Source organism: Nerophis lumbriciformis, linkage group LG21 (assembly GCF_033978685.3).
Source record: "Nerophis lumbriciformis linkage group LG21, RoL_Nlum_v2.1, whole genome shotgun sequence".
Taxonomy (NCBI): Eukaryota; Metazoa; Chordata; class Actinopteri; order Syngnathiformes; family Syngnathidae; genus Nerophis; species Nerophis lumbriciformis.
Genome location: NC_084568.2, coordinates 25,799,030 through 25,824,972, shown reverse-complemented (window position 1 = coordinate 25,824,972; position 25,943 = coordinate 25,799,030). Strand labels below are relative to the sequence as shown.

The window sequence follows — 25,943 nt, the reverse complement described above, 5'->3', positions numbered from 1 at the left end:
TTGGCGCAAATTGCAGCCACGCTTCCGTCAGTCTACCCCAGGGCAGCTGTGGCTATGAAAGTAGCTTACCACCACCAGGTGTGAATGATTGATGGGTTCTACATGTAAAGCGACTTTGGGTACTTAGAAAAGCGCTATATAAATCCCAGTTATTATTATTATTATTATTATTATAATATCTTTGCTCTAAACTCTTATTAATCTACTTGTTAATTTCCTGTTAATAACTGCTCACTTTCTGCAGTAACACACTTCCACCAACATGCCCTAAAGTTTAATAAGCACTTATTTCTTCTGTCACAGTGTCTGCTGAGAAAGATTCTGCCCATTGGTCTAATGTAAGTGAGGACCCCTGGTTTACGTATCACATTGTCTTTTGTGATAAAAGAGCCACACGCCTACCACAAACTTCTCCTGGTTGAGCTCAGTGTGTTTGTAGCTGGGCACAGAGATGGGAACGGCCTGCTTGTCTGAGTAGTCGTAGCAGAACTGGGCCGAGCTGTCGTCTCCTAGGTCCAGGCAGTCCGCTTCCTGAGGCGGGACTGAGAGCACAGCCAGAACCAGCTCGCTATTGCCGGCCCGGATCAGATCCACGACCTTCTTGTGCGTCACGCCCTCCACGTTCACTCCGTTACTATTTGAAAGAGGACAGACAAGCAGGCAAGAGAGGTAAATTCTAGGGCTGTGAATCTTCGGGCACCACACGGTTCGATTCGATTCTTGGGGGTAACGATTCGATTCAGAATGTATTCTCGAGTCAAAACAATTTTCGATTCAAAATCTATAATTTGATATACATTGGATTCCAGTTCTAAGATTAACTACGTTTCGCCATAAAATAGATAAGCTGAGCACACACAGACAAGCAACAGCTAACGACTCTAACTCCACACATAACTGCAATTGCAGATAAAGGCTTAATTGCACACTTAACGGAAACCGTTTAAAAACATCAGTTGATTACCAAGCCAGCGTCACCTGTAAGGACACCTCAAACACAGAGACTAGGGATGTCCCGATCCGATATTTGGATCGGATCGGCTGCCGATATTTGCCAAAAATTGCGTATCGGCAAGGCATGGGAAAATGCCGATCCAGTTCCAGTTTAAAAAAAAACTCCGGTCCGTGTTTTCCAACGCACCGATTTAAATAATACATTCCACTTTTCTGCTGCTCCGTAATTTCCGTTCCGCATTTTCCAGCACACCAACACATCCACAGGTCTGAATTCTCACGCAGTTGCTTTTAGCTGCTGGCATTGCACGACAGGCTCTTCTCACTCTTTCCTGTGTCTCCCTCTCACAGACAGCAAGTGCACCTTCTTACACACGTCACGTACTGTCACGTCATACGTCACATACGTATACGTCCTCCCCGAGCAGAGAGGTAGCAGCATGGCTAACGTTAGCTGTGATGCTAGCGCAGCCGTGCGAGCAACGCTCCCTCTAAGGTGCTCGCCTGTGCAATTGCGCACTGTTTAAGCGTCCTCTGCGCATAGCAAATCTATGCCACGCACAAAATCAAATAAAAAAATAAGCGCATAACAATTTGACACACGGACACGACAGAGAAAACAGTTTTTGTCATCATTGTTCAAATATTGTGACGTCTGTCGAGACGCTTATCTCCATTCGGTGCCACACGTCCACACCATCAAAATGCCGAGGCAACAATTTCCACATCAACACCATATGAAAAAATTAGTGATTTTTTTAGTTGTGATTTCCTTCTCTGCATGAAAGTTTAAAAGTAGCACATATTAATACAGTATGAAGAAGAATGTTTTAATGTAGACATGCAAGCCTTGAAAGAAAATTTAGAAAATCAAGACTACCGGTACATTTCCTGCAAATGGGTGCATTTCTACCCTATATTTTAACTTTAGATTTATTCTCATATCAAACTCTTTTGGCTGTCTTTTTGACACTTACCCTCCACACCCTGGATTATAAATAATGTAAATAATTCAATGTGATTATCTTGTGTGATGACTGTATTATGATGATAGTATATATCTGATAGTATATATCTGTATCATGAATCAATTTAAGTGGACCCCGACTTAAATAAGTTGAAAAACTTATTCGGGTGTTACCATTTAGTGGTCAATTGTACGGAATATGTACTTCACTGTGCAACCTACTAATAAAAGTCTCAATCAATCAATCAAAACACATAGAATCATCATACTGCTGTGATTATATACATCAAGTGTTCATTCAAGGCTAAGGCAAAATATCGAGATATATATTGTGTATCGCAATATGGCCTTAAAATATCGCAATATTAAAAAAAGGCCATATCGCCCAGCCCTAGTTCAATGATGCCATTTCTGTTTGTCATGTATAATTTTGTGTTTATCCTTGAATAAACAGGTCAGTTTTTTGTTACCAACCATTGTGTATTATTCAAACTCCCCTAATTCAGCTGGCTAGTTGTTATCAAGAGTACTAAAACCCTTTTCAACATGATTCTGACAACTAAGTAGGCTAAATAACTTTAAACTTTAATACATGCTCGGATAGGCCAGTATCGATCAGTATCGGTATCGGTCAGTATCGCTTTCGTATCGGAAATGCAAAAACAATATCGGTATCGGATCGGAAGTGCAAAAACCTGGATCGGGACATCCCTAACAGAGACATAGATTGGACTCACAGAAAACACCTTTAAAACCCGTTGTAACAGCCACACAGTGTCATTCCGTAGGCCCCAACTCAAGAACTCTACATAGCTGAGCAAATACATATGGACTCTTAAAGACAATAAAATTGATTACGCTATTACATGGCAAATTGTCGCATCCATCTCACCCTACAACACTGCAACTAAAAGATGTAACCTGTGCCTGAAAGAAAAACAATTTATTATATACCACCCCAGCATGTCCACATTAAACAAACGCAACAAACTGGTCTCATCATGCCGGCACAGAAGCAAGGCACTACTGTGTAACAATGGCCACACCCCCATGTAATGTACCCTATATATATGTAACAACCACAGACGCTTCAATAACTCTCCTGAAGAGCAGGGAAACCTGCGAAACAGGTATGTAGGGATGAAATAGCCTCAATGTTTTTTCCTGACCTAGCAAATATACATATGTATATATGCATACTAGAGATGCGCGGATAGGCAATTATTTCATCCGCAACCGCATCAGAAAGTCGTCAACCATCCGCAATCCACCCGATCTAACATTTGATCAGAACCGCATCCGCCCGCCATCCGCCCGCACCCGCCCGTTGTTATATATCTAATATAGACGATGCAAGGCATTAGTGAGGTTATAAAGCTTTTGCCTGTTAAAGAAAAGAGACTGATCCAATGCAGCATTCGCGTGCCACGCTGTCACGACCCAGACGCACACCAGTGCGCAATCATATGGGAGCCGCGCTGAGCGCACCTCCAAGCGCGTCTCGCTACCGGCGACGGCCGGGTATATGGGCCCGACGCTCCAGCGCCATCCATTTTCAGGGCTAGTTGATTCGGCAGGTGGGTTGTTACACACTCCTTAGCGGGTTCCAACTTCCATGGCCACCGTCCTAGCTGCTGTCTATATCAACCAGGGTGAGCCCCACCCCTTTCGTGAGCGCACTGCGCGCGGAGTGACCCCTGTTACGCGCCCCCGGCAACAGGGGTGGCGGGCAGGTAAGCTGCGCGGGCGGAGCGCGCGGAGTGACCCCTGTTACGAGCCCCCGGCCACGGGGGTGGCGGGCAGGTAAGCTGCTTACCTGCTGCGCGTGACGCCGGCCGCGGCGAAGGCGGACGAGGCGGGGTGTCGGTGCGGTGGGCGCGGTGGTGACCCTGGACGTGCGTCGGGCCCTTCTCGCGGATCGCCTCAGCTACGGCTCCCGGTGGGGCCCTCTCGGGGGAAGGGGCCTCGGTCCCGGACCCCGGCGAGGCGTCGGGGGCCTTCTCCGCTCCGTAAAAGTGTCCATCTCTTTTTCTTTTTTTCTTCTGTTGTGGCATATGCTGCAGGTGCCTGCTCGTTTTTCGTATGTGGGTAACAACATTTAACTATGTATATATATTTCCGAATTGGTTTAACTGCCACCCGCCTGAATCTATTTAAAATCTAATTTTTTTAAATTTCAATCGCCCGACCCGACCCGACCCGACCCGCTGATAAAATCTAATTTTTTAAAATTTCATCCGCCCGATTCGCGGATAATCCGCGGACTCCGCGGCTGTGCCCGCAAACCGCGCATCTCTAATGCATACATTTATATATATATATATATATGCATACACATATATATATATGCATACACATATATACACATATATATATGCATACACATATATACACATTATATATATATATATATATATATATATATATATACACTCACACATTATATATACAGTATATATGTATACGATATATACATACATACATACATACATACATACGTATACATATACAGTGCATCCGGAAAATATTTACAGCACCTAACTTTTTCCATTTTGTTATGTTACAGCCTTATTACAAAAAGCAATACTTTATTTTTGTCCTCAATAGTTTACAGAAAATACCCCATTATGAAAATTTAAAAAATATATATATTTTTAATTTACAAATGTATTAAACATAAAAAACTAAAAAAAACTAATTGTACATAAGTATGTACGCGCAAAAAATAAAGAATAAATAATAATAATGTAACTACTATTTTAGCTGTGCATAGAGCCGCGCCGCCATTGACCAACACATCTCAGGTTGTACAATTTCCAAAGTGGACCCCAGAAAATTGTGAAACAATTGCTACGCTGGCGAGGCATTGTGATGCCGGAGGTCGTCTTTTCAAGATGCAGAGGGATGTCAGGAAGCGGCTTGCAGGTGAGAAGAAATTATTGATTCTATTTGCAGACGAAATATGCTGCGCGGTGCCCACGGCACGGAAAACAAAAGGGTAGCCAAAAGATGCTAGTATCAAAATACAGACTAGGCGCATAAACGAGGGCGTAACTTGTTGCATGGGAGCAAACAAGACCACCAGGCCGAGTGAGGCCAGGGCATAGACTAAATAGCTCTTTGATTAGTGCCCAGGCAACAGGTGAGCGTCCCAAACACTAACCAGAGGCCGGTGAGTGTAATCTGCCGTCATGGCAAATAAACACACAAACTCAAAAGGTGCTGAAAACACAGGTGACTCGAAAAACGTTAACAGACTATGATCCGGGCAGCGGATCATAACAGTACCCCCCTTAAAAGGACAGATTCCAGATGTCCCTTGGAAAAAATAAAACCCCAAAATCTAAGAGACAGTTCAAGAGTCAAGGGAGGCCGGAGGGAGGACTTGGTGGTGGGTCGCCAGGCAAAGTGTCCCCGCAACCAGCGGGGACACTTTGGTGGCGGCGACGTGTTGAACGCCGCTGCACTTGGCGAGGCGGGCAACCACGGAAAGGCCACATCCATGGCCAACGAAGAGGTGGACGTGAGTGACCCGAGAACATCAGCAGCCTAAGAGTTTTACGCCCAATTCGTAGACGTCCATGAATTGACCTCTGAGAGAGCCGCGTGCGGGCTCCTGATTGCTGCTTGTGCAGCCGGACAGCTCAAGGTCGCTGGGACGACGATGCCGTAGAGGAGGAAGGTGGCGGCCCGTGGGAAGGCCCGCCGTAGACGAGGAAGCGGCAGACGTCGTCGAGCCAGGCGATAACTGCGGCGACTGGTGCTAGCCTTGGAGCTGCGGCGACTGGTGCTAGCCTTGGAGCTGCGGCGACTGGTGCTTGCCTTGGAGCTGCGGTGACTGGTGCTAGCCTTGGAGCCGGTACTGAAGCAGGTACTGGAGCTAGCCTTGGAGCAGGTACTGGAGCTAGCCTTGGAGCAGGTACTGGAGCTAGCCTTGGTGCAGGGACTGGAGCTTGCCCGGGAGGTGCAGCGACTGGAGCTTGCCCGGGAGTTGCAGCGACTGGAGCTTGCCCGGGAGGTGCAGCGACAGGAGCTTGCCCGGGAGGTGCAGCGACTGGAGCTTGCCCGGGAGGTGCAGGTACTGGAGCTTGCCCGGGAGGTGCAGGTACTGGAGCTTGCCCGGGAGGTGCAGCGACTGGAGCTTGCCCGGGAGGTGCAGCGACTGGAGCTTGCCCGGGAGGTGCAGGTACTGGAGCTTGCCCGGGAGGTGCAGCGACTGGAGCTTGCCCGGGAGGTGCAGCGACTGGAGCTTGCCCGGGAGGTGCAGCGACTGGAGCTTGCCTGGGAGGTGCAGGTTCAGATGCTTGCCTGGGAACAGCAGGTTCAGATGCTAGCCGAGGAACAGCAGGTTCAGACGCTAGCCGAGGAGCAGCAGGTTCAGACGCTAGCCGAGGAGCAGCAGGTTCAGACGCTAGCCGAGGAGCAACAGGTTCAGACGCTAGCCGAGGAGCAGCAGGTTTAGACGCTGGCCGAGGAGCAGCCGGATCAGATGCTAGCCGAGGAGCAGCAGTTTCAGATGCTAGCCTTCGAGCCGCAGGTTCAGATGGTGTCTTCAGGAGCACCTGGGCTGAGGTTAGCCGTGAACTTGGCGGAGGTGGCCGAGCTTTTGTTTTATTTATTATTGAACTTGATGCAAGTTATAACACTTTTTTTGATTTATTATTGAACTTGATGCAAGTTATAACACTTTTGTTTTATTTATTATTGAACTTGATGCAAGTTATAACACTTTTTTTGATTTACTATTGAACATGATGCAAGTTATTGGATTTATTATTGAACTTGATGCAAGTTATAACACTTTTTTTTATTATTGAACTTGATGCAAGTTATAACACTTTTTTTGATTTATTATTGAACTTGATGCAAGTTATAACACTTTTATTTGATTTATTATTGAACTTGATGCAAGTTATAACACTTTTTTGATTTATTACTGAACGTGATGCAAGTTATAACACTTTTTTGGATTTATTATTGAACTTGATGCAAGTTATAACAGTTTTTTTTATTTATTATTGAACGTGATGCAAGTTATAACACTTTTTTTGATTTATTATTGAACTTGATGCAAGTTATAACACTTTTGTTTTATTTATTATTGAACTTGATGGAAGTTATTTTATTTATTATTGAACTTGATGCAAGTTATACCACAGCTGCACAGTTATTTTATTTATTATTGAACTTAATGTTATTTTATGTTATTGAGTTCGAATGTATACAACTTGATGTTCAATAAATTTGAAAATGTTAAAGCTTGGCATTAGCGCTCTGTTGGGGCGATGGGGGCAGGTGGGGCTTGAAAACTCCCCCTTGTCCAAAGTGGGGGATGACAAAAAAAGTTTGAGAACCACTGACTTAACTGTTGTGCTTCTAAGTTAATGGTGCTGATCAATTTGAATGTATTATCATTTATTGAGTGTATTTATTAAATTGCTTGGCATAATGTTACGGCGCACGCGCAGTCTACTTCTCCCTCCTCTGCGGGAGCACTTGGAGGAGCCGTTGACAGCGCGCTCGGACACGCCCCTGCTCGCGCTGAGCGCAGCACGCCCACGCAGCGACAAGCCTGCACACCTGGGACTGATGAGGGCGAGATGTATAAAAGACCAGTGGACCCAAGGATCGGCGCGGGAACTTAGTTTTCTCATGGTGTACCGTAAGGCTTATGATCTCTCTCTGTCTCTCTCTCTGCGTGTTTTCCCTCGTGTCTGACATCCGTGTTTGTTCTCCCGTGCCTCCGCAGTGTTTACCTTCCGTTTCCCTGGATTTTGACTGCCTCCTTCGTTTCCTTGACTCCTCGCGTGCCCCTGGACTTTGACGCCTCTCTCTCGCCCCGGATCACCTGCCTGCCCCATGGACTGCCTCGTTTGCTCTCTTCAACACTTGGTAACACACTTCAGCTAACTACACACATAGTCTTACACCACACACTCTTGTATTCTAGTTCACACTTCATTTCCTTAGTTCAGTAGTATTGTTTATTATTATTTATATATATATATATATATATATATATATATATATATATATATATATATATATATATATATATATATATATATATATATATATATATTGACTATATATATAATAAATAATTGTATATACTGCCCCCTGGTGTCTGTTTGCCGTCACCTCCTCTCAGTAAACCATAACAGTAAGTTCCCGCCAAAATTATTAAGGACCTGACGGCACAGTTCCTTAGCCCCGCCCCTAGTGACTTTCGTTCCGCCCCCTGTGACAATTTTTTTTTTTTTTTCTGCCTCTTGCCCCATTCACCATGTCTTTTTTTTTTTTTCGCTCCACACCGGAGGAGTTGTCTTGTCCTGCCAAACTGTCGTGGAAAGGCATGTTTAGCAGTGATGTGAGCAAGGAGGAATTTTCTCGCCGCCTGGACACCCTCTTTCCACCCTCAGTGTCTGTTCCTCAGTCTACTGGAAGCGTCTGGAATCCGCCTTTGGAGGGGGGGAATGGTACCGACAGCCGTGCTGGTGAGGTAGCACAGCTGCGGCCAGCAAGACCGCTACCATCGATCTTTCAGTTTGCCTGGCCGCACCCACCAACCACGCTACCAGCACTTGTCCCCGAGCTAGCGTCCGAGCTAGCACTTGTCCCGAGCTAGCGTCCGAGCTAGCACCTGTCCCTCGGCTAGCGTCCGAGCTAGTACCTGTCCCTCAGCTAGCGTCCGAGCTAGCACCTGTCCCTCGGCTAACGTCCGAGCTAGCACCTGTCCCTCGGCTAGCGTCCGAGCTAGCACCTGTTCCTCGGCTAGCGTCCGAGCTAGCACCTGTCCCTCGGCGAGCGTCCGAGCTAGCACCAGCCCCTCGGCTAGCGTCCGAGCTAGCACCAGCCCCTCGGCTATCGTCCGAGCTAGCACCTGTCCCTCGGCTAGCGTCCGAGCTAGCACCAGCCCCTCGGCTAGCGTCCGAGCTAGCACCAGCCCCTCGGCTAGCATCAGAGTTAGCACCAGCCCCTCGGCTAGCCTCCGAGCTAGCACCAACCCCTCGGCTAGTCACCGAGCTAGCACCAGTCCCCAGGCTAGCCTCTGAGCTAGCACCAGCTCCCAGGCTGGCCCCCACGTCTCCACCAGCTCCCAGGCTGGCCCCCACGTCTCCACCAGCTCCCAGGCTGGCCCCCACGTCTCCACCAGCTCACAGGCTGGCCTCGACCTCTGCCCCTCGGCCGGCTCCGCCGACTCCAGCACCTCTGCCGGCTCCGCCGACTCCAGCACCTCGCCCTGCTCCGCCGACTTCAGCACCTCGGCCAGCTCCTCAGCTGCCCTCCTCGTCTCCGGCTTTGACGTCCGCTGCTTCCACGCCTTTGACGTCCGCTGCTTCCACGCCTTTGACGTCCGCTGCTTCCACGCCGATGACGTCTGCCGCTTCCACGGCGCCGATGACGTCTGCCGCTTCCACGGCGCCGATGACGTCTGCCGCTTCCACGGCGCCGATGACGTCTGCCGCTTCCACACCGCCGATGACGTCTTCCTCCACGCCTGCCTCGCCGATGACGTCTTCCTCCATGCCGCCGCCGATGTCTGCCGCTTCCACGCTGCCGACGACGTCATATCCTCGTTTCCGGCGGGACGCACCATGGCGCCAATCACGTCCGCCTTCCCGACGGCCAAGATGGTGGCCGTCCCTTGGTCGCCCGCCTCGCCGGCTTCAGCGGCGTTCTTCTCGCCGCCGCCATCAGACTCGTCCTCGGTGGATTCGGGGACACTGGGGCCGGCGACCCACCACCAGTTCTCCCCTCCACCCTTCCTTGTTTCGTGAGTATGTTGGACATCTGGAATCTGTCCATAGGGGGGGATACTGTTACGGCGCACGCGCAGTCTACTTCTCCCTCCTCTGCGGGAGCACTTGGAGGAGCCGTTGACAGCGCGCTCGGACACGCCCCTGCTCGCGCTGAGCGCAGCACGCCCACGCAGCACGCCCACGCAGCACGCCCACGCAGCGACAAGCCTGCACACCTGGGACTGACGAGGGCGAGATGTATAAAAGACCAGTGGACCCAAGGATCGGCGCGGGAACTTAGTTTTCTCATGGTGTACCGTAAGGCTTATGATCTCTCTCTGTCTCTCTCTCTGCGTGTTTTCCCTCGTGTCTGACATCCTTGTTTGTTCTCCCGTGCCTTCGCAGTGTTTACCTTCCGTTTCCCTGGATTTTGACTGCCTCCTTCGTTTCCTTGACTCCTCGCGTGCCCCTGGACTTTGACGCCTCTCTCTCGCCCCGGATCACCTGCCTGCCCCATGGACTGCCTCGTTTGCTCTCTTCAACACTTGGTAACACACTTCAGCTAACTACACACATAGTCTTACACCACACACTCTTGTATTCTAGTTCACACTTCATTTCCTTAGTTCAGTAGTATTGTTTATTATTATTTATATGTATATATATATATATATATATATATATATATATATATATATATATATATATATATATATATATATATGTCTTAATAAGGTTATCCAAAAAATAGTGCTCGATACCGTAGTAGAGCGCAATATATGTATGTGTGGGGAAAAAAATCTCCTGACGATTGAGGGTACCCCCCTCATGAAACAGGCCTGTAGAGATGAAATAGTCTTGTGATTTTTTTTCCCCACACATACATATATATATATATATATATATATATATATATATATATATATATATATTTTGACTATATATATAATAAATAATTGTATATACTGCCCCCTGGTGTCTGTTTGCCGTCACCTCCTCTCAGTAAACCATAACACATAAAATGGTTCAAGTCAATCAAAAAAAATTTATAGCTGTAATAATGATACTTTTATTTAATTTCAGGCAAATTGATGCACTTTAAATATTTTCTGTTACAGATTACTATAATATTGTTAATAAATGTATTCTTTGTTGTGAAGTGAAGTGAATTATATTTATATAGCGCTTTTCTTTAGTGACTCAAAGCGCTTTACATTTTATTATTAAATCCAAGTTACATTTAAACCAGTGTGGGTGACACTAAAAACATGTGGGTAAAGTGTCTTGCACAAGGACACAACAGCAGTGACTAGGATGGTGGAAGCGGGGATCTAATCTGGAACCCTCAAATTGCTGCTCTCCCAACCGAAGCACGCCGCCCCATGAGATGATCTATAGGTCTTTCTTTTTATTTAATGTTAATAAGGATACAATGTTATGCAGATGTGTACTTATAACAATTTTATAGACAAATGATACTATTTATATGTGCAATGGAGAGTGGAGTGGGGCGCGCAAAATGTTTTGTTCTTCCTGGGGGGACTGGAAAGGGGTGTAACAAATAATATTTGAGAAGCAGTGTGTTAAAGTCACACAAAACCACCGTCGGACCTGTGTTCAGGCAGCTGTGTCAACATGTTGCTTTTTCTTTGGCTTTTTTTGCTAAACATGGACAAGCCCTTAACAGGGGTTATTAATAGAAGACTGATCTACATCTTAAGTTGCATCAAGTAAGGAGATTCGCATTTAATACAGTGTTTTAATGTATTGATATTTTTCCAACAACAGGGATTAACTTCTTTGTACACTTAAGTGACAGCTAAGAATGTTCAAATGTTTAGTTCAAACATGGTGGGTTTTATGATAATGGAAAAGTTTCCATGTGCAATGCTTTCCTCCTAAACTAGTATATACAGTACCTGTTGAAGGTTTGGACGCACATTCGCATTCAAATGCTTAAGAAAGTCTCAACAAACCGTTTTTTACTATCGTTCTGTTTTGTATTGGGGTTTCATAATAGTGTGGAGGCAAACACTTTGCAATAGTCAGCTGGAACACAGACAAACAGGAAATGGCTCTAAGTGGAACTTGTGACAGGCAGCTGATTTGGTGTCAGTCGTATTTGGTCTGCTGAGTTTATTCAAGCTCTCTGTGGGGATATAGGAAAATAAAGTCAGAGTAACCCAGGCAAGGGGAGAGGAAGCGTGTGAGGCAACTTGCAGGTGGAGTGACAAAAAAAAAAAACTTGTTACATCGCAAAGCACAGACTTAGCATTTTGGCAGCACCTTTACGACCCTTTAAGCACCTGATATAGTGACTTTTGGTCCAGTAGCTTCAGCACTTTTTGTCTTTTCCACTGCATCATGTAGTCAGTTGATCGCCGTTTACAAGGTAATGATGTCTCCATTTGCTGAGGATTACCTTTTAGGGGTTTCTTTGTTTCTTATTCATGACTCAGTGCAAAACTCAAAAGGCCCCATTGTGTAGCATTCTTCAACAATTTCAAATAAGTCACAAAGGTCTAGTGTTCGGAAAATTATTTTTAAAAAACAAATAATTATAGTTACTGGTTACTTGACCAAAAAACGGAATTACTCTTTAATAAATGTAATTAATTACTAGGGAAAGTAATTAATGTGTTACTTTAAAAAAAATAACTTCCAATTTATAGCATCAACAGCAGCATTTTAGCTCAGCTGTGTTTGTTAGCTTAGCAGCGGCAATTTGCCTGCAGTGACGGCAGCTCTGTTGAATCTTTTCACTGGATTGTGTCATTGCCTCTGGTTAATAAAGAGATTGAATGTCCTTTGATGGCTGTCATATCTTCTTGCCCACAAACCGGATTGCAAGCTTGTCACTTCAATCATTGATCTGCTGTTCATTATTCCCTTGTAGTAGTAGTGTGTAGGGATGTCCGGATCCGATATTTGGATCGGATTGGCTGCCGATATTTGCCAAAAATTGTGTATCAGCAAGGCATGGGAAAATGCCGATCCAGATCCAGTTTAAAAAAAAACTCCGGTCTGTGTTTTCCAACGCACCTATTTAAATAATACATTCCACTTTTCTGCTACTCCGTAATTTCCGTTCCGCATTTTCCTGCACACCTTCAACACATCCACAACTCTCACGCAGTTGCTTTTAGCTGCTGGCATTACACGACAGGCTCTTCTCACTCTTTCCTGTGTCTCCCTCTCACAGACAGCGAGCGCACCTTCTTACACACGTCACATACTGTCACGTCATACCTCACATACTGTCACGTCATACGTCACATACGTATACGTCCTCTCCCAGCAGAGAGCGAGGTAGCGGCATGGCTAACGTTAGCTGTGATGCTAGCGCAGCCGCTAAGGTGCGCACTGTTTAAGCGTCCTCTGCGCACGGCAAATCTATGCCACGCACAAAATCAAATAAAAAAATAAGCGCATAACAATTTTCGACACACGGACACGACAGAGACAACAGTTTTCGTCATCATTGTTCAAATATTGTGACATCTGTCGAGATGCTTATCTCCATTCGGTGCCACACGTCCAGACTCCACACCATCAAACACACATCCAGACTCCACACCATCAAAATGGCAAACATTTCCACATCAACACCGTATGAAAAAATTAGTGATTTTTTTAGTTGTGATTTCTTTCTCTGCATGAAAGTTTAAAAGTAGCATATATTAATGCAGTATGAAGAAGAATGTTTTAATGTAGACATGCAAGCCTTGAAAGAACATTTTGAAAATCAAGACTACATGTCCTGCAAATGGGTGCATTTCTACCCTATATTTTAACTTTAGATTTATTCTCATATCAAACTCTTTTGGCTGTCTTTTTGACACTTACATCAAGCGCCCCCCTCCACACCCTGGATTATAAATAATGTAAATAATTCAATGTGATTATCTTGTGTGATGACTGTATTATGATGATAGTATATATCTGATAGTATATATCTGTATCATGAATCAATTTAAGTGGACCCCGTCTTAAACAAGTTGAAAAACTTATTGGGGTGTTACCATTTAGTGGTCAATTGTACGGAATATGTACTTCACTGTGCAACCTACTAATAAAAGTCTCAATCAATCAATCAAAACACATAGAATCATCATACTGCTGTGATTATATGCATCAAGTGTTCATTCAAGGCTAAGGCAAAATATCGAGATGTATATTGTGTATCGCAATATGGCCTTAAAATATCGCAATATTAAAAAGAGGCCATATCGCCCAGCCCTAGTTCAATGATGCCTTTCTGTTTGTCATGTATAATTTTGTCTATTTTGTGTTTATCCTTGAATAAACAGGTCAGTTTCTTGTTACCAACCATTGTGTATAATTCAAGCTCCCCTAATTCAGCTGGCTAGTTGTTATCAAGAGTACTAAAACCCTTTTCAACATGATTCTGACAACTAAGTAGGCTAAATAACTTTAAACTTTAATACATGCTCGGATAGGCCAGTATCGGTCAGTATCTGTATCGGTCAGTATCGGTATCGGATCGGAAATGCAAAAACAATATCAGTATCGGATCGGAAGTGCAAAAACCTGGATCGGGACATCCCTAGTAGTGTGTATGTGTGCGTATACTAACAGTGTGTTGTTTGCTGTGTGATGTTTCCTCCTTTTTGATATCAAGTTGTTGGTGATGTTTATCATTGCTATCATTAGTAAAACCTGCATTGAACTTGCCGTGCTTCTGACATTGTCATGTTGACATTAGGGATGTCCCGATCCGATATTTGGATCGGATCGGCCGCCGATATTTGCCAAAAAATGCGTATCGGCAAGGCATGGGAAAATGCCGATCCAGATCCAGTTTAAAAAAAACTCCGGTCCGTGTTTTCCAACGCACCGATTTAAATAATACATTCCACTTTTCTGCTGCTCCCTAATTTCCGTTCCGCATTTTCCAGCACACCTTCAACACATCCACAGGTCTGTGGATTCTCACGCAGTTGCTTTTAGCTGCTGGCATTACACGACAGGCTCTTCTCACTCTTTCCTGTGTCTCCCTCTCACAGACAGCGAGCGCACCTTCTTACACACGTCACATACTGTCACGTCATACCTCACATACTGTCACGTCATACGTCACATACGTATACGTCCTCTCCCAGCAGAGAGCGAGGTAGCGGCATGGCTAACGTTAGCTGTGATGCTAGCGCAGCCGCTAATGTGCGCACTGTTTAAGCGTCCTCTGCGCACGGCAAATCTATGCCACGCACAAAATCAAATAAAAAAATAAGCGCATAACAATTTTCGACACACGGACACGACAGAGACAACAGTTTTCGTCATCATTGTTCAAATATTGTGACATCTGTCGAGACGCTTATCTCCATTCGGTGCCACACGTCCAGACTCCACACCATCAAACACACATCCAGACTCCACACCATCAAAATGGCAAAAATTTCCACATCAACACCGTATGAAAAAATTTGTGATTTTTTTTGTTGTGATTTCCTTCTCTGCATGAAAGTTTAAAAGTAGCATATATTAATGCAGTATGAAGAAGAATGTTTGAATGTAGACATGCAAGCCTTGAAAGAACATTTTGAAAATCAAGACTACATGTCCTGCAAATGGGTGCATTTCTACCCTATATTTTAACTTTAGATTTATTCTCATATCAAACTCTTTTGGCTGTCTTTTTGACACTTACATCAGGCGCCCCCCTCCACACCCTGGATTATAAATAATGTAAATAATTCAATGTGATTATCTTGTGTGATGACTGTATTATGATGATAGTATATATCTGATAGTATATATCTGTATCATGAATCAATTTAAGTGGACCCCGTCTTAAACAAGTTGAAAAACTTATTGGGGTGTTACCATTTAGTGGTCAATTGTACGGAATATGTACTTCACTGTGCAACCTACTAATAAAAGTCTCAATCAATCAATCAAAACACATAGAATCATCATACTGCTGTGATTATATGCATCAAGTGTTCATTCAAGGCTAAGGCAAAATATCGAGATGTATATTGTGTATCGCAATATGGCCTTAAAATATCGCAATATTAAAAAGAGGCCATATCGCCCAGTCCTAGTTCAATGATGCCATTTCTGTTTGTCATGTATAATTTTGTCTATTTTGTGTTTATCCTTGAATAAACAGGTCAGTTTCTTGTTACCAACCATTGTGTATTATTCAAGCTCCCCTAATTCAGCTGGCTAGTTGTTATCAAGAGTACTAAAACCCTTTTCAACATGATTCTGACAACTAAGTAGGCTAAATAACTTTAAACTTTAATACATGCTCGGATAGGCCAGTATCGGTCAGTATCGGTATCGGTCAGTATCGGTATCGGATCGGAAATGCAAAAACAATATCAGTATCGGATCGGAAGTGCAAAAACCTGGATCGGGACATCCCTAGTAGTGTGTATGTGTGCGTATACTAACAGTGTGTTGTTTGCTGTGTGATGTTTCCTCCTTTTTGATATCAAGTTGTTGGTGATGTTTATCGTTGCTATCATTAGTAAAACCTGCATTGAACTTGCCGTGCTTCTGACATTGTCATGTTGACATTAGGGATGTCCCGATCCGATATTTGGATCGGATCGGCCGCCGATATTTGCCAAAAAATGCGTATCGGCAAGGCATGGGAAAATGCCGATCCAGATCCAGTTTAAAAAAAACTCCGGTCCGTGTTTTCCAACGCACCGATTTAAATAATACATTCCACTTTTCTGCTGCTCCCTAATTTCCGTTCCGCATTTTCCAGCACACCTTCAACACATCCACAGGTCTGTGGATTCTCACGCAGTTGCTTTTAGCTGCTGGCATTACACGACAGGCTCTTCTCACTCTTGTCTGTGTCTCCCTCTCACGGACAGCAAGCGCACCTTCTTACACACGTTACATACTGTCACGACACACGTCACATACTGTCACGTCATACGTCACATACGTATACGTTCTCTCCCAGCAGAGAGGTAGCAGCATGGTTAACGTTAGCTGTGATGCTAGCGCAGCCGTGCCAGCAACGCTCACTCTAAGGTGCGCGCCTGCGCAATTACGCACTGCTCAAACGTCCTCTGCGCATAGCAATTATATGCCACGCACAAAATCAAATAAAAAAATAAGCGCATAACAATTTTCGACACACGGACACGACAGAGAAAACAGTTTTCGTCATCATTGTTCAAATATTGTAACGTCTGTCGAGACGCTTATCTCCATTCGGTGCCACATGCCCACACCATCAAAATGCCGAGGCAAACATTTCCACATCAACACCGTATGAAAAAATTAGTGATTTTTTTAGTTGTGATCTCCTTCTCTGCATGAAAGTTTAAAAGTAGCATATATTAATGCAGTATGAAGAAGAATGTTTTAATGTAGACATGAATTGAAAGAAAATTTTGAAAATCAAGACTACATTTCCTGCAAATGGGTGCATTTCTACCCTATATTTTAACTTTAGATTTATTCTCATATCAAACTCTTTTGGCTGTCTTTTTGACACTTACATCCGGCGCCCCCCTCCACACCCTGGATTATAAATAATGTAAATAATTCAATGTTATTATCTTGTGTGATGACTGTATTATGATCATAGTATATATCTGATAGTATATATCTGTATCATGAATCAATTTAAGTGGACCCCGACTTAAACAAGTTGAAAAACTTATTCGGGTGTTACCATTTAGTGGTCAATTGTACGTAATATGTACTTCACTGTGCAACCTACTAATAAAAGTCTCAATCAAAACACATAGACTCATCATACTGCTGTGATTATATGCATCAAGTGTTCATTCAAGGCTAAGGCAAAATATCGAGATATATATCGTGTATCGCAATATGGCCTTAAAATATCGCAATATTAAAAAAAGGCCATATCGCCCAGCCCTAGTTTCAATGATGCCATTTCTTTTTGTCATGTATAATTTTGTCTATTTTGTGTTTATCCTTGAATAAACAGGTCAGTTTCTTGTTACCAACCATTGTGTATTATTCAAACTCCCCTAATTCAGCTGGCTAGTTGTTATCAAGAGTACTAAAACCCTTTTCAACATGATTCTGACAACTAAGTAGGCTAAATAACTTTAAACTTTAATACATGCTCGGATAGGCCAGTGTCGGTCAGTATCGGTATTGGTCAGTATCGGTATCGTATCGGAAGTGCAAACACAATATCGGTATCGGATCGGAAGTGCAAAAACCTGGATCGGGACATCCCTAGTTGACATACAACCACATCAAGAGAAGCGGGCCATGTTAAATTAAGTGTATCGCTAACATACATAAAGGTAACTAATTAGATAATGTGTTATTAGTAAAAGTAACCTTACTAACGCCGTTATTATCTAACGTTATTACGAACACCGCAGTGGTCCCACGGACGTGTATGAGCCAATACTTTATCCATATCATAGAGTTCCATACGGAAACATCTGATTCCAAGTACATGTACCCCTACTTTGTCTTAGGGCTGGAAAATTACAGCAAAAATAATAATCACGATTATTAGGATTGATATTGTAATCACGATTAATTACAGGATTATTCATTAATTTGAAAACAAGTATTTGTTCCACTAAAACTCAATTTTAAATAGTTAAAAAACTGATATAAATTAGTAACAAACAAACCACAACAAGTAAAATAATAGTAATAACAATACATTTAAAGAAAAATTAGCAATATAAAAAACAACACAATTAATTTTTTTACGTTTTGTCTTTAATGTCTTTTCTTTTTTTTTACCTTTAACACTTATTTTACCACCATAGAGTCTGTGCTTTTTGTGTCAAATATTTTTTTTATCAAATGTTTGTTAATTAAATGCAAAATCTCTCACATTTTTAGTGCAATACATCTTTGGACAATTTTGACCAGTATTTTAGGTCAAAGCATAATAATTGTGTACATGTATCAATAAGTGCTTTAAACTAATTATGCTTGCGTAAGGTACTTTTTTTTTTTAATATTTAATTTGTTAGCACAGTCAGACGTGGCGCATCAAGTATAAGGTTGTGGCCATAAACTGAGAAGTTTGTCAACTTTGACAATTAACTTATACCCGGAGATAGCAAGAATGACACAAAGACGCTCGTTTGCGGCCACCGATTTTATTTAGTTTTTTACCTGAGTGAGGATTAGGATTAATTCTTCATCTCAACAAGAAGATATAAGCATCTCATTAGTTGGGATCCCAATATAATTAACCTGCTAAAATGCCAGCAGTTAATCAATAATCAATCATTTACATGTGTGCAACTTTCTAAACACATCATCACAAAATGCTTGTTTCTTTTTGAGGAAGTTAGATAGCTTCAGTGTTTGGTTTTTTTGCTGATATTTCTATTGTCCTTTGTTTTCATAAAACAGTATACTTGTTTGGTCAGCACTGGCCTGTCCTTGCTTTTAAATGGACAAAAACATGATAGTTATTTTGTTTTTGTAACAGCCTGATGAGCAGCACAGTTTAAGTATAAAAAATGTCTATGAATGTACAAAAAAATTTTTTGGGATGGATTAGTCACATTTTATGCTAGATTTAAAAGCAGATGACTAAATGAGACACTGAATCGAATTAGTGAATGTTTTTTTTGTATGTATGTATGTATGTATGTGTATATATATATATATATATATATATATATACATACATATATATATATATATATATATATATATATATATATGTGTGTGTGTTTATTTTTTTTTTAGCCTTATTTTAATTTAATTTGTGTACTTAGTTCTTTGATTTGCAATCTATGCCCTTTGCTGCTATAATGCTGTAAATTTCCTCGTTGTGGGATAAATAACGGATTATCTTATTTTAACTTTCCTGGGAATCGATACCAATACTCAACGGTACAATTTTTCGAACTTTTGTGTGTATTAATGAATATTAATTGTTTTTGATAATAAAATTTCATTTTGTATTGCACTATTTAAAAATGAGCTGATTATAATAACTGCTGTCCAGTTGTTATATTTTGTTTTATTATCACATGTCTGAGTCTCAATTACAGTTGTAGTCTTTTACTGCGCCCTAAAAGTGTTAGTACTGTACGTATTGGACTTATTACGTACCAGCTGTTTGATTCTAATGTGCATTTTAGTTGTAGTTTTCATTAACAAATTTGGAGGTGTTGAAATTGCTATGTCAAATCGGTAAGCCTTATCAGTAGCATGACAATAGCAAAGCCAATGTATTATTTTCGAAAAAGTAGAGCCTGTTTACGTTTTGAGCGCCATGTGTCAAAGTGCAAAGAGTCGGCAACCGGACATGACGTCACACGCAACCCAGGGACCATAACATGGCACTGTTGGATTTCACGTAAATTGGGAAGACCGGCGGGATTCAGTCAGTGCCAGAAAAGTACGGAATTCGGTACCATCTAGGGCTGCGTTGATAAAACGATATCAATATATATTGTGAAGTGAAGTGAATTACATTTTATATAGCGCTTTTTCTCAAGTGACTCAAAGCGCTTTACATTGTGAAACCCAATATCTAAGTTACATTCAAACCAGTGTGGGTGGCACTGGGAGCAGGTGGGTAAAGTGTCTTGCCCAAGGACACAACAGCAGTGACTAGGATGGCGGAAGCGGGGATCGAACCTGCAACCCTCAAGTTGCTGACACGGCCGCTCTACCAACCGAGCTATACCGCTATATTGTGATAAACATGTCATCAACATCAATAAAAATGTGTTTGATAAGTATATATTTTTTGGTAAAAAGAAACCTGAAGTTACGGGGCAAGGTTGATTGCATGAACAAAGGCACTCGCTCTCTGGTAACCAAGCAACGCAGGAAGTGATCACTGATCACTGTGACACGCTAACAGTATTAACTATCAAGTTTGGTTGCGCCATCTTGTTGACTCGCTGCTTATTCTCTGCATGGAGTGCAGTAAAAATGACTGCTGCAGAGAGCGAAGAAATTGTGGATGAAAACATGAAACGTCACCTCGACAGTATTTTTTCGAACGGACCGTAGTCCTCAGCTGCGTTAACCTCTTTTCTTTTCAATTCTCATCTGTTCCGTCGGGTACATCAAAACAACAGGTAGGAACTGAAGTGCAGGAATGTATAAATAAAATAAAGTACAAAATATGACAATGTGCTATTAAAAAATAATAGTATTTTGGTCCAATAATAGTTAAAACGATTACTGCAAACCATACATTTATTTCAATACTTATATAAGATTAACAAACCAAATTAAATGTTACACAGCCGTAAGTTCCCGGCACTAAACCTGCAGAGTAGTTGTGGTAGCCATTTTTTGAAAGATGGCTTGGGCCTACTGCACTACTGCACTTTGGTGTTGGTCATTGTGGTAGTGCTTGATGAATACTTTGGCCTACTGTGCTACTGTACTTACATTTTTCTCATTATGGTTGTGGTAGCCATTTTTGTGTTATTTATATTTCTCTAGTACTGCATATATTAAGTTAAATTATTATTATTTTATAATTGCCATGAAAATATATTTGAAAATATTGCAAGTTAATTTATTGAATTAGAAACCGTCATTTACATTCTGTGTAATTTACAGCAACTGTAACAAGAGCATATAGGGGCGCACAGGTGAAATTGATTGGGTAAATGTCGGGTTGAGCGACTGGCGGTGAAAACAGTTTTTGACCACTTCTAACGTAACACTTGAGCCTTAGTTTTTTGTTTATAGCTTTGTATGCAGTTAAACGTATTTTCGTTCAGCTTGGATGTACATGAAATTAAGACCTTTTTGCAAACATATCTATTTTTGAGAAACTTATATTGGAGTCAGAAGTGCGTTTGAAAGTGCACCACCTGTCCTGGCTCAGCCCGCGGTCTTTGGTTTAAAACCTGGGAAATCTTGGAAAAGCCAATACAGTAGTTCTTCTCAGGTTTCTCTATGTTTCCTTTTTTAACACTTTGCACTATTTTGTTACACTTTATCACACATTTCTTACATATTTCCATAGTTTTGCACTTTCATTTTAAGAGGTAATTGTTAAATGTGCTACTTCACAATTTTGTTAACATTGTTTGAGTGTTTTCCATGCTTGTGTTGACATTTCTTTTACTTTCTAACTTGATAGCTGAGGGGATTATAATCAGAGGAAGGTTACATTTGAAATAAAAATGTTTACATTTCATTCATTTTTCTACTGCTCCTTATTTTTATTAGGTCATAAAAAATATAGTATCAGTGATTATTTATTTTATATGGTTTTAAGACAACCAAATGTTCGGTGCATCGCTTGTCAATAGTGCGCAAATAATAGTTTATATGTATATGTTTTCGATTCATTAGTACCGCGATACTATACTAGTACCGATGAATCGTACAACCCTAACTTGGACTGTATGTAAAATAGATAAGTCAGACAAAATATCACAATGCTCCACCGAAGGAATTCAAAATGACACCAAATAGTACTAATATTCAAATATTACACCAAATAGTACTAATATTCAAATATTAATATTAAAAGTATGCAGAGCAGATTGTCAATACTAGTAAATCCTTTCCAAATAATAATGTGACTACCCTGTTGCATCACCATTGTACTGTCCAGAAAACCGTAAACAAGATTTGTTTTCAAAATGTTTACTTAATAAATGGCGCCAAAAATGATATCCTGAATTCAACCAGAAAGCTAACATCAAAGCTACAAATTTAAAAAGAGAGAGAATGGACTGCGAAAACAGGCCCAAAAAATATGGAGAAATTACAATGACCTGGATGAATGAGAACATCCATACATACGGAGAAAATCCATCATGATTAATTGGTGTTTATATGATGAGCCACAATTGGCTAAGGTTAGCGCAAAACATTACGGACTGGCCAATCAGAGGCAAGATAAAGCGTGTCTGCTTGTAAGTACTACGTGATTGTGCGTTGCCAAACATGCTCGTCTGCTCGTAAAACCAGCAATGCCACGACGCGCCGTCATACCCGTTAAAAAAAGGGAGGGGGAAGGGGACCGATACTTTTTAGAGGCGGTATAGTACCGAATATGATTAATTAGTATTGCTGTACTATACTAATACCGTTATACCGTACAACCCTCCCAAATATATTAAACTACATACATCCGTTCATACATTATATTACTTTAATTCACTTACATGTAAAAACAACCACTCATTTTTAAGGTATTTCCACTTTTATTTTATTTTGTAGTAGTAGCGACTTCCTCCCTCTCAACTTCCTTTGTTTTCACTGTATCGAAGTGTGCATGGAAGTGACGTCGAGGCCACATTGGGGCCTGTGTGCGTTTATACTGGAGTCTGATGAAAATCACATTTTCCATGCAGTGTAAACAGTCAGATGGAAAGAATCAGATAAAAAAAAAAATCTGATTTAGGCCACTTTGGCCTGCAGTGTAAACGTAGTAACTGAGCGAGGGCCCAACTATAGTGTCAAATCCAGTGGTGTGCCGTCAGGGTCACCAAGGCCTTCTCTGCTGGCCTAACATAACCAGAAATCATGATCATAATTAAAGATAAAAGTTTTTTTTTTTTTACTTTCCCTGAATATCTAAAAAGTATTCATACTCTCTTCATGTCCTATAATGCTCCATCCAGCACTGTTGTTTTTAGGGTATGGAGTTTGTATCCAATCAGAATTCACTTAGCTTACCAAATCTGCCCGAAGCCGTCAGAATCAACAATGTTGGCGTCAGTAAGTGAACGGGCACATACAGTTGATAGACAGTTGCGATAGCCAATCGGATCACGAGTTGTCATTAATGCCTTCTAGATGGCCTAAGGCAGATATATATTGTGATGTTATGAGCTAGGTAACATAAGAACTCCACTACCCAGCAGGCCACAGTAGTGAAGAGCATGCGCAGTAGCCGCGTTTAGCCATGCCGGCAGCGGGATGTTTTTAATGAGCACCTAGCTTGTGGAGTAAACTTTAAGAACTCTGCCAATACGCCTCGTCTGCATCTTTTATGATTAGACAAGACAACACATATATTTGCAAGGCCATTTTCAAGAAGGAAGGGGGGGTAGGGTCTTAAACGACCATTGTGTGTGTGTGGACAAGGATATGGTTAGGTGGGATTTACCCTGGATAACCTTAGCCGGGGCAGCATGGTGGAAGAGGGGTTAGTGCGTCTGCCTCACAATACGAAGGTGCTGAGTAGTCTGGGGTTCAATCCCAGGCTCGGGATCTTTCTGTGTGGAGTTTGCATGTTCTCCCCGTGACTGCGTGGGTTCCCTCCGGGTACTCCGGCTTCCTCCCACCTCCAAAAACATGCACCTGGGGATAGGTTGATTGGCAACACTAAAATTGGCCCTAGTGTGTGAATGTGAGTGTGAATGTTGTCTGTCTATCTGTGTTGGCCCTGCGATGAGGTGGCGACTTGTCCAGGGTGTACACCGCCTTCCGCCCGATTGTAGCTGAGATAGGCTTCAGCGCCCCCCGCGACCCCGAAGGGAATAAGCGGTAGACAATGGATGGATGGATGGAACCTTAGTGTAGAAGGGACCTGAGCGAGGGCCCAACTCGTGTGTCAAATATATTTGGGGTGTTCTAAATTTACTTGCAACGGACCACTACAAACAAATGAACATATACTACCGGAACCACTCCAGTCAGTTTGTGCATGAGTCGAAAAGGCATTACCAAATGTGTGTTTTAGCAAGGGAAAAGTAGGAATGAGACACAGAAATAATGGGGTCACCAAACTGCCAGGTTACTAGCTGTGGGACATCCATACACAAAGCTGCAAAGAGCAGCCATCCAATAAGAAGGAGCCTTAGGCAGGGCAAAGCCAATCAGGGAAGGAAGCAAACAGCTTCTGTCTTCCTGCATACCTTAACTGCACACACACACACACACACTTGATGCAGATCCCACATGCTCCTCTCCATAGTGACAGAAGCTAACATCAGCTGGTCTCCATGGTTGTAGCAAGTCAAAGGCAGTGATGCTGATGAGAGTGCAGGATGCATGGATGTAAATAAGATGGAGAAGGTTAAAGTGTGACACGAATGCTGAATGAATAATGCCTCAATCTTTCAGGGAACAAACGAGCCCTCTATCAACAAGCCAGTACAACCATTGCATTCATCCACACACACACCGGTGCCATCACGTGACTCTGTAAACACAACTGAAGCTGCACTTTTAACAAAATAAAGTATTAAATCCACTTACACTTGAAGGATCCTGTCCCCCTTTGATATGCCGGCTCTGTCGGCGGCACCCCCGGGTAAGACGGCGCTGACATGCTGCAGCGGAGCGTACAGCTCCCCGTTGATGCTTCGGAGTTGGCCCCCTTCGCTGACTTGGCCGCGCACGTTGAAGCCATAGCCCGAGTCGGACTTCACAATTCGGACGAGGCGCGGTCCCGCAGTGACGTCGTTTCCTGGGCTCCGGAAGCCGCCGCCGCCGCCGGCGTCCGGCGTAACATTGCCGCTCCCAGTGCCGTGACTCGCCGAGTGTTGAGTGAGCGACGAACGACACCCCAATTGTCCCTCGACATCTGCCATTTGTTTACCACATCCGTGCCATCCGCCGCGGCGAGGAACACACGAGATAATAGGCGACAGAGCGGTGCGGGCTGGGGAGAAGCAGCATGCTAATCGGCAGCAGGCTAATCAGCTGTGCTGGTTTATTGGCCGAAGAGCGGCGGAAAATGCCGAGAGGAGCCGGGGATTCCCGAGACTGCGCTTCAGTGCACGGGATGGGTGATACCGCAAGTTTTTGTGTCGACCCAAAACTCATTATCACACATATCCAAGTTATGTGAATAAAACAGGACAAGGGGAAAAATAAATCGATTCAATACTAACACTACCCTCGGTAACGACAGTATTGATATCTGGGTCAATAATCTGCACACCCCTTGTGATGTTATGTGCCAGGGAATATAAGAACTACACTACCCAGCATGCAACAGGAATGATGAGCATGCACGGCAAGCCCGGAAGGTGGTCTGTGGCGATGCCTGCAGCTAGAATGTGGTTATGAGCACGCTTTATGAGTAAACGTTTAGAACTCAGACAACACGCCTCGTCTGCATTATTTACTAATAGACAGACAACACATGGTGTCAGAAGTGGCCGTGAGCAGCGTCGGACGGAATGTTTGCCACGAGGGAACCACGAAAGACGAGCGGAAGGAAGATGTCTCTGGTCGCGTGAGTGAAAACGTGCGAAGGACGCCACATTTCTGAGGAGTTTGCTACTGTGTGTGAAGACTATGAGCGGCGGTAAAGTGACACAGAGGACAAGGGACAAATTGAACAAATAGAAGAGGATCTTGTGCCCGAGTTGGAGGAAAGC

The 25,943-nt window shown here is 42.9% G+C and overlaps 1 protein-coding gene across 5 annotated transcripts in view; it reads right to left on the bottom strand.

Annotated features, from left to right (window-relative positions):
• snx27b (sorting nexin 27b) overlaps positions 1-25,460 on the bottom strand; it is a 59,290-nt gene extending 33,830 nt beyond the window's left edge. For 3 of the 5 annotated variants that reach the window (XR_009817585.2, XR_009817586.2, XM_061982543.1), the window contains exons 1-2: positions 24,814-25,459; positions 403-634 (exon numbers count right to left, since the gene is read on the bottom strand). Coding sequence is in view for 3 of the 5 variants with exons in the window: in XM_061982543.1 (XP_061838527.1) it covers positions 403-634; positions 24,814-25,148 (567 nt within the window). In the remaining 2 variants the exon portion in view is untranslated. Of the gene's footprint in view, positions 1-402; positions 635-24,813 lie in introns of all 5 variants that reach the window. The other 2 variants (XM_072915583.1, XM_061982544.2) reach the window with 2 other exon arrangements.
• Between the last annotated feature and the right edge of the window lie 483 nt (positions 25,461-25,943).